This window comes from Carettochelys insculpta, chromosome 19 (genome assembly GCF_033958435.1).
Source record: "Carettochelys insculpta isolate YL-2023 chromosome 19, ASM3395843v1, whole genome shotgun sequence".
NCBI lineage: Eukaryota > Metazoa > Chordata > Testudines > Carettochelyidae > Carettochelys > Carettochelys insculpta.
In genome coordinates, this window is record NC_134155.1 from 22,836,202 (window position 1) to 22,846,078 (window position 9,877).

The 9,877-nt window shown below is 55.5% G+C and overlaps 1 protein-coding gene across 1 annotated transcript in view; it reads left to right on the plus strand.

Moving 5' to 3' along the window:
- Positions 1 to 8,433, plus strand: part of SRRM3 (serine/arginine repetitive matrix 3) — a 96,952-nt gene extending 88,519 nt beyond the window's left edge. Inside the window, exons 12-14 of the mRNA XM_075013992.1 lie at positions 1,055 to 1,267; positions 2,393 to 2,530; positions 8,226 to 8,433. Of these exons, the coding sequence (XP_074870093.1) occupies positions 1,055 to 1,267; positions 2,393 to 2,530; positions 8,226 to 8,433 (559 nt within the window). The remainder of the gene's footprint in view (positions 1 to 1,054; positions 1,268 to 2,392; positions 2,531 to 8,225) is intronic.
- Positions 8,434 to 9,877: the final 1,444 nt, after the last annotated feature.

The following is a 9,877-nucleotide window of genomic DNA, read 5'->3' on the forward strand; positions in this document are numbered from 1 at the left end:
GCGTCTTGGCCGAGAAGCTCCTACTGGGGAGATGGGAGCGCAGGTTTTATGGCTGCGAAGGGCGGTCGCTCCCCACATTGCTCCAGGGCGGGAGCATTACGGACAGGGATGTGTAGGCTGGATAGTGGCTTTCACTGCACAGGATTCTTTGGCCCAGTGAGAGGGATCCCAATGTCCTGTCCGAGCAGGGCCAGGCGTGCAGGGCAACGCGCCCAGAGGAGACAAGCTGCTTCCAGTTTGTTCTCTTCTGATCTTCCTGTGGTGCACATGGCTGTCCTCCAAGATGTGGGCTGAGACACTCTAAATGGCAACCCAAAGGCAGAGCAGCCTCCGTTTCCCAATACCAGGAAGACAGGCATTGTCAGGCTGCATCAGACCATCAGGCCAGACTGTCCTGTGTCCTGACAGTGGCTGGTGCCAGATGCTTCAGCAGGTGCTAGAAACTCCTTAATGGACAATCGTAGAATACCCTACTCCTTGGAGCAACTTCTTCCTGACCCCCAAAAGTGGGTGGTTGGCTTATGCCCTGAAGCATGAGGATATATATTCCTTTCACAATATTAGTCCCATCTAATGGAACTGTTGAGGCTCCTATTAGTCTTATGACAGGCTCAGACTTTTTGTCAGCCTGCTAAAACTTGGCCTAAGTATTATCTTGTGGCAGTGAGTTCCACAGGCTGATGACGCATGGTAAGTGGAAATATCCATTCTACTGAAGAGTAACGATTAGGCCTACGTTAGTCACTGACAGCCAGGTTAGCAGCACCCTGCTAATTGACACTGTCATGTGGGGTCACTGAGTGTTCATGGCCTGATTTTTCAGAGCACCCAAGGGTCCTGCTGCCCTCATGTGGTCTTCTGAGTGCCTGGCTCTTCTGGCAATCAGGCCCTCACCATTGTTGCTTCTGGAAGCTCTGCCTCATTGTTCTCAGGAGGTGGGGTGGGGTGTGCCTGTCCCCTTGGAAACGTGGTCAAGGCCAGCGGGTGACAGGGAATGTGGCTTTTGTGGTCAAGCTGAGATAGTGACTGGCTGTCTGATCCAATGGCCTTCCAGGGTGAAGGACAGACACCACCGGGGCAGGCCGAACAGCTGCTCCCAGTCCCCAGTGAAGCACTCGAGACACGACTCTGAGAGAAGGAGCCCGTGTCAGAGGAGCAGCTCCTGGAGCTCCAGCGACTCGCCGTCCAAATCCCGGTCACGATCCCGGGAGAAGAGAACAGCACGGAGCCGGAGCCATTCTCCATCGCAGAAAAAAACCGCAAGCCGGTAAGACCCCCGCCCCACCCCAGCCAATGGGATCGCGGAGCGGGGCGGGATGTGGGAACAGAGATACACTGGCACAGGCACGCGTCAGAATACCAGCAGGCGCCTGCACACGGATAGGCACCAGGGGTTCACTCGCACACACAAGGACACCAGCATACACGTGGGGACAGTGGTAACCATGGAGACACGTGCCAAACACACCAACCCATCCAGTCAGGCCAGGCTTGAGTCAATAAATGTACCTGGTGAGACGGCCGGAAGAGAAGAGGCTCTGTCAGAGGGAAACCACTTCCTTCACTGAGAACATCTTCTTCCATCTCTGTGCCTGCCCTTTTCCGGGTAATCGGGCCCAGCACCCCAGCTGAGCTCAGCGGCTGGGGTGAGAAGGGAGGGAGAGCTGGATCGAGAAAGGGATGGTGAATTGCAACCAGAGAGGGGATGGCAACCAGGGCAGCCTGGGACACGCAAGCGTGACCAGCTCCATGCAAAGCTGCCACGTCCTGCACTAGTTGAGGCTGCTGGGTGGTTGCCAGGGCTAAGCCATTGCAGCCAGCCTGCCCACCTGTCTGGGTGCAGGTACACACGGACAAGCTAGGGAAGCTGTAGCACAGTCAAAGCAAAGTATTCAGACGACACACTATAGTCCCTGCACTGGCCCCCGTGAGATGGACTCGAGGGAAGTCATGTGTTGCCACAGCTGTAACCTAGGCTAACGTGGCGTGGCTGTCAGTCTCACTTTGTCAGCTAGACAAGGTAAGACCATGGTGTCCAACGCACTAGCCACATCTGGCTGTTTGGCCGGGTGAGCGTGGCTCGTTGCTTGAACAATAAATATGTTTTTAGAATAATGTGGCTAGCTCGCTACAGCTTCAGAACTGGTTGGACACCATGGTGTAAGGGATTTATGAGTCTGCTACTGCCTTTGAACTAATAGAGCTGAACCGGTACAGGTTTGTGTTCATAACACCACAGGTTTTGGGTTCCAGTCCTGCACATGAGGTCAGTATATATCTGCAAGTAAATACGGACTCCCAAGTGCATGCAGGGCATACAGATGGTCCCGGGGCAGAGATGGGTGCATACCTTGATGCATGCCATTCCACCTAACATGTGGTTTTGATGCAGAGAGAAAGACAATGAGCCCCGAACACGACACAGTGACACGGATCCTGCCCGGGCCAGGCGCCGCTCCAGGAGCTATTCCCCTATTAGGAAGAGGAGGCGTGACTCTCCCAGTTTCATGGAGCCCAGAAGAATTACAAGGTACTTGTCATGGTGCAGGGGTTCAGCCCAGGGGTCCAGCTCTGGCTTAGCTCACCGATAGCCTCAAATCCCCAGTGTCTGTCCCAAGAAATCCCTTTGCTCCACTGCAAAGGCAGAGACCAGGTTGCTGCAGCTGGTCAGTGGAGAAAGAGTTAATTCAGTCAGTTTCCCCATGTGTTAAAGGTGCTCTGTCTTGTCTACAGTAGGCTAACACGTGAGCTAGCACCAGCCAAATCCTAGGACTACGTCTACAGTAACCATAGATGTTGAGCGCAGACACGCAATTTTAGCTATGCCAATTGTGTAGCTAAAATCAATTTATCTGCAGTCAGCTTCCATGTGTGTCTACACATTGGAAGGTCAACAGGAGCACTTCTCCCTTCGCCCTTCCTTATTCCTCCTCTCTCATAAGGAGCACGAAGGTTGACTTTGACCCCTGAGAGCATCATTTCGCATGTGTGCAAAATCAAACCCTAGCAGACTGACCCTGAGCGGATCAATCTTCTGTGGTAGTGTGGGTTATAGCCCTAGGCTAACCAAGGCCCCTGTGGCAAACTGTGGGATCCGTGATGGAGCAGGAGGGAGAAAGGTGTGTATGCGACGAGAGAGATAGATGCCAACATTACAAGCTTCTAAGCTCCATCAAAATAATAAAAGAAAATATTAATTTACTGAATGTTTTATTTATATTGTAAAGCAAAAGATACTGCCGCTGATGTGTTTCTCACTTGCACCGAAAATGTAGTATTTCCTCCTCTTCGGAATTAAACAGATCCAAGGCCTAGATCAAAGATAGGCCATATTTAGTCCTCGTCCCTATTTCAGACCTGGTTTGAAAGTCTCAAATATTGTTCGAGCTCAGAGTATGTGCTGTCTAACCTGTTTGTTTCTAGCTACTGTCAATTGTGAGATACTGGACCTTAATAACTGGACAGCTGGATTTATGGAAAAGCACCCACAGGGCATGTGGTGAGGATTTTAGCACTCATTTCTCCATGCCATTTAGATTCCAGGCTTGAGAGGCAGAGAGGAGAGGAAAATTTGTACCAAAGCAATGAGCTAAAGCTTGCTGGGGGTTTCTTCTGTGTAGCTTCCCTGTATATATCCCCAACAAAATATCTGCTGGTGTGAAATGCCACTGTTACTGATCCCTGTGAGTTTGCAACTCCAGAGAAGCGCACTCCTGCCTTGTTATGGGCCCAATTCGCTGCTGATGTAACTGAGCAAAACATCACTGAAGTCAAAGGCGCTTTCACCCATTTGCACCAGCAGGAAGCTTGGACCCCTATCCTTACTTGCTGTCGCAGGCATCCAGGCTCAGACACGCAAAGAGCTACACACTCTCGAAGTTGCACAGGTGAGTATTTGCGGGCTCAGGCTGCGGAAGCAAGTCAAGCAGTTACAGCAAAAGAGAAGCCTTGTTGCAAGGTGGCACCCCTGGTACCGGAGCAGTAACTTGCTTTATTGCGCCCGCAGTGACTGTGAATATAATCTGTGCTACTGCCATGCAGTCAATGCCATGGCTTACTGACACAGTACTGGGTGCGGGGGAGAGCTCGGTCATTAGGGCATGGGCCTTGTGAACCTGGCTTTGTGAACTCACTCATTGAGGGGACTTTCAAGGTTCTGGGGCAGGCTACATTTGAGACAAAAAAATCTGTACAGCATGGCAATAGGTCCTGCTTCGTACGCAGGAGGCTGGATTCGATGACCTCTCCAGGACCCTTCCAGCTCTCAGATAGGTATATCCCCATATAACACCTTTCAAAAAAAACCCTTACTGTACGGAGCTCCCTTTCCCCACACAGCGTAATTAAGCCATCCAGCTCTAATGCTTTTTCTTTCCTCCACAAAGGGGCAATCCTGGAAGGTTGCCAGATGGGTTGGTGGCTCAGTCAGGAGAGCTGTGCAACTGCAGGGCCCAGCTATGAGATGCTACAGCCCAGAGTAGCCGTAGCAGCTCGCCATGAAAAGGGCTGTTTTCAGTTCCTTGGAATTTCTCAAGTCAGAGGGAGGAGCATGGGCCGTGTGCACCAGCACCACCCTTCCCTGCCACCTGTCAGCTGGAAGAGAGTGGGGGGTCTTGCTGCTGGCTTGCTCTTCATGTATCCCCTGGAAAGGCCACACGCAGGGTCATAGGGCATACAAAATTGGGCCCGCTTCCTTGTTTTGGTGCTTAGCCCTGCTCCTGCCTCTCCCCCTAGTCACGTGCACTACTGTGTCTCACTGAATAGCCCCTGACGTTTACTGTAATTACAGTCTTTTATTTTTCCAAGGGGAATCTGAGCCCTGCTGCATACCTGCCCACAGGCGGGTGCAAACCTGGGACTGCTGGAGCTTAGTGCAGGGGCATGCAACCAAGCCAGCCAGAAGAGCCGTTTTTTTCTAATTCACTTACAAAATCAATACTTCAGGAGCGCGATGCACGTGACTACGAGCCAGTCCTTCATCCATAACGTCAACCATCCTTCTTGTCAGCCCTGTTTTAAGAGCAGCCCACACAATGATTTGCACCAGTCAGAAGTGTTAAGTTTCTGTCACCCCGGGATTGGAGAGCAAAGGAGGACAAGGAAAACGCTGTGCCTGGGGACAGGCTCTTCAGCGGGAAGGAGCAATGTTCCCATCGACCCTCCAGCAAAGTGTTTCTCCAGCTTTTTTGTTAAAAAGTGCCCTTTTAAAAAAAAATTACAATTACCCCCAGCCCCTACTACTTTAACCCAGTCCCCCTTCCCCTCCTCCAGAGCCAGCCTGCCCCCCAGCTCACTGCAATCCAATGCCTTCACCACTAGAGCCGCTGCTGTCCCCACGGCCACGTGCTTCTCCCTCAAAGTGGTGGGGTGGGTCGTGTGCGCAGAGTGGCACACAGTACTCCCACAGCTCTGAGCATTTTTATTGCTCAAAGAGCTGCAAGCAGCTCGGGCATGTGTCTACCCATACTTTGCTCATGTCCCGGGGTTGGCAACCTGCCAGCGGACTGGGGAGGCTGCCTGAGGTAAGCTCTGTGGCCAGGTCTTGCCCGGGGGGGCTCTTGTCAGGGGGGTGCAGTAGAAAGACACAGAGGAGTCAGTGGTGCCAGTGTCCGGAGCTGCAAATGACTCCATAAAGAGCCACATGCGGCTCTGGAGCTGCAGGTTGCTGACCCCTGGCTTAGTACAGGAGCCTCTACAGCTTGCGCTACAAGCTGGCTGGCTCTCAGCTGGCGTGCAGAAGAGACTCGTTCTTGCTCTGTGTAAGTGGTTTAGGTGCCCTTCCATGAGGCAGTGAACCATGCTCAGGTGTGTGGGTTACGCTTGCTGATTGCGTGGAGCTGGCCAGGCTGTACGGAAGTGAACAGAGGTAGAAACGGGGCATTAGGCTCAAATAAGCAACAGAAGGATGATCCCAGGATGAGCGCCTGGGCCTGGGCTTTTGGCACCCCGCATTCAGTTCCCTGCCCTACCCCAGGTTTGCTGTGTGCCCAGGTCACGTGACTGCACTGTGCCCCACTTTCCCTTCTGTAAAAATGGGAAGTTACAGCCTGGCCCTGCCTCCCAGCTCTGCTGTGAGGAGAAACACCTCAGAGCTGGGCAGATGCCCACAGGTACGTTCATGGGCCTGTATTATTACACTAAGGCTATGTCTACACTAGATGCATCTGTCGACAGAGAAATCTTGTTGCTGATACTCACAACCTTCTCTGTCGACAGGGATTTTGCCAGACTGCACTGCCCTCTGGTGACAGAAAGGCAAATAGCCCCCTCTGTCGACAGAAGCGGCTAGATGGTTCCTCCTGTCGACAGTGTGGTGCCTCGGATTTTCCAGGAATAACACCGGCAAGGGCAAATGCAGAGTTTTGCTGAGACTCTGTCACCAGCTTGCTTTATGTGTGTGCCGCCGCTCCCTGAGTTCTGCCGACAGAAGGCCCCCTGTTGACAAAACTCTCTAGTGTAGACACAGCCTGAGAGAAACTCAGGCTGATGCCGCAGGGCCTCTTGCTTGCAAAGGAGCCTCTGCCAGGACACAGTCAGCAAGCACCTGGTGCGCGCTTGTTTCCAGCTGAGCCATATGTTTGTCTGGCCTGTTCATCCCCCTCCATTATTGACGCCAACCTCTCCTTTTCCAGCCCGGCTCAAGGTTCCTCTCGGAGAGCGTCGTCGCGGGCCTGGTTACCCTGGTGTCCAGGACCCCCGTGTCTCCCTGAATTCACTGTGTGAGGCCCTCAGCGCTAAGCCGCGTCTGCCGTTTTGTCTCCTCTGTTGCTCCCACTAACACCACTCACCATGGCGCGCGGTGGGCCTGCCCCCAGCAGGAGCTGGGGCTGCTCGGTGGCTCCCGCTCCTTCCCCAGCCATTCCCTGCCCGCCAGCTGCCTCTGCTAGCCTCAGGCCGCTGGGCTGAGCCTGCCAGTGCAGGGATGGGAGAACATCCTGGCCCACTGCCAGTGCCAGCTGCAGAGAGCCTGGGAGCCAGGCAAACGGAGGAGCTAATTCCCTGAACCCGTCTCGTGGGAGCTGCCTGCTGCATCCAGGGCAGGGTGAGGTGTTTGTGAGTGGGGCTGAGCCGAGGCAGAGGGGCCCAGCGCTAGGCAGGCTGAATGGGGACCATGCTGCGGGCAGCCAGCTGAGGATGGGCTCAAGGCTCACAGCAGAGTGAAGAGGATGTTGGGTCAGGGGAAAGGCCAGCAGGCAGGTTTGGGGCCCTGCAGAGAAAGGCACCTGGCAGCCCAGGGGGAGGACCTGGTGAACAGCCATGAGAGAGCCTGCTAGGGTTATCTGGCAGTCGAGGGCCCCACAGGGAGGGTTTGGAAGCCGCAGGGCTCATGGGGGAGAGCGTGGGGGCCGCGGGGCCCATGGTGGAAGGCTTACAGGCCACGGATCCCATGGGGCCCCTGGAGGGTGCCAGGCACCTGGGAGGGGGTCAAGAAGGCCTGCGTTCATTCCCCACTTCTCTTTCCCTGAGGTCTTTGGCTTCCCCTTCCTTCCTTCCCCTGCTGGGTGCCTCCTGATGCTGGGGGCTGGCCCTGCCCTCATAGCATAAGGCCCCTTGAATGGGGACAGGGAGAGAATTTACCAGCTTCCCCTCCCCTCAGGGCTCGGGGATGGGGAGAACCCAAGGGCATTTTTGGTCTGTGCTCACTCCAGCCACAGCTCAGCCCTCCTGGGGCCGAGGCCCTGGCCTGACCTGGCGCCCACCCCTACCCCCATCTCACACACGCACCCACTAATCCCGAACGTCTCTTTTCCAGCAGCTTTAACTCTTTGGTGTCGGGGAAAAGCACAAGCTACAATTAACCTTTTCCATGCTCTGTCGTAGCTGCCTAATCCAGGACTAACACCAGGGTGATGGCTTGGGCATGGGAGGTGGGGGGTAGCTGGGGAGCTGGGAGTCGGGTCTGGTGAGCCAATGCCTTGGGGACTGACACAGGCTGAGGAGAAGATTAAGTCAGGCAGCACCTGACACCTCTGCTGTGCCCCACGATGAACAGGTGCATTGTCCTGAGGTGCCCTGGAACGTGGCCGAGCTGAGTGAGCCACTTGGAGCCCGGCCGGACCCTACGTGTGCCGGTTTTGGGGGTGGGGAGGTGAACATGGGGCTCAGTTGGCACCAGGCTAGAGCCCCATCTCCACTCCCTCCTGTGCTCAAGCCAAAGCCCAGAACCAAATCCAGCTCCCTCCTTGTCTTGTCCATTCCTGACTCCGTCTCCCTTCCGTTTGCAGTGCCCGCAAGCGTCCGATCCCCTACTACAGACCCAGTCCATCCTCTTCCAGCTCCCTGAGCAGCTACTCGTACAGCCGGAGCCGCAGCCGGAGCTACGACAGCTACAGTACCAGCCGCAGCCGGAGCCACAGCCGCAGCCGGAGCCGGACTCGCAGCCCCAGCGCCAGCTACAACAGCCGCAGCAGCTCGGAGAGCGCCGGGTTCTGAGCCAGCGGCAGAGGGAGCTGCCGAACCGAGGCACCACTGCCCCTAGCGACAGGCACGCCCCCTCTCTCTTCTGGCTCTGGGGCGCCAAGCCCCACCCATCACCAGCCTCCATACCCAGCCCTCGCACACAAGCTGTCCTGCTCCTTCCAGCACATCCTTGCCTTCTCCTAGAGGAGCGAGGAGCTTGGGCGTCAGGCGCCAGGTGAGAACTTCCACCCCAGGGGGTGAGGGACCCAGGGCAGCTGCTAAAAGATGGAGCTGGAAGATGGCATGTGGGACGCAGACTGTGCCCAGCCCCTATGGTCGTCCTGGATGAAGGCGCATATAGGACAGAGGAGGAGGAGGCCAGGCTGATCTTTCTCCCAGCAGAGGCCAGTGACTGGGCAAATATGGCCCCATCTGGTGCCCATGACCCAGGCAGGGCAGACTACACAATACCAGGTGTGGTTTGGTGTCTTCTCATTTCTACAGACAAACCCTGGGGAGCAGGAGTGGAGCATGGAGCAAGGGAACAAAACACTTAACAGAGACCTCAGACTTGGACCCTCCCTGGGGAGTGGGGGGTCTCTTCCTGATCAAATAGCTCCTGGACGGGAGGAAGGTTCGGTGGGGGTGTTTCTATTTATGTTGCTCGAGTCTGTTGTGCTTTATTTAATTGGATTTATTTTTTAGCACAACTGTATCAATGGGGAGAGGGTTAGCGGGTGGAGTAGGGGAAAAGGGGAGGGCAGGGAAGGGGACACTAGATAGCGGGATTGATGCAATCTGAAGAAGCGAACCAGATCTTACCAGCCCTTGGCAAAGGAGAGGATCCCCTGCTCCCCTGCAGAATCACTGGCTGAGCTAGTCCATCCCCGTAGCGTGGGGCTTTCAGCCTGCAAGAGGCATCATGTGGGGCATCCCCCACCTCTGGGAGCTACCCAAGGCCCAGCACACACGGCGCCTCCAAGGAACAAGGGTTCAGCTGGGGAATCCCCTAGCTGGAGGGTGCTGATGTCATCAGGAGACATCTCTGAATGCAGTCAACAGGACAGCACTCGGATGCCTGGATGCAGTGCAGCCACCTCGGAGAAGTTATGGATGGCGAGTTGATTTTGGGGGGCAGTTCCAAGGTCCATGAGCACCTCGACTGCAGGTAACTGCTGCTGTCTCACAGGCCTAGGGCCTGATTTGGCCCACCCACAGGTCCAGCGCAGGAGCTGGCCACGTGCTTTTAGAACCGGCCCATTCTGAGCTGCCCCCAGTGGGGCAACCTGGTGATAGCGACGACTGGCCATGGCGGCTCGGTGGCAGCTTGTCCCTGTAGAGCAGCAGCACTCTCCGGCATGGTGGAGAATTCCTTGGCACGTCCCAGCTCCACGCACCGCCCACCAGTACTCACAGGAATCACAGTAACATGACCTCCGTGGCACGCTGCTGGTGGGGGGTGACGAGTGCTCATGCC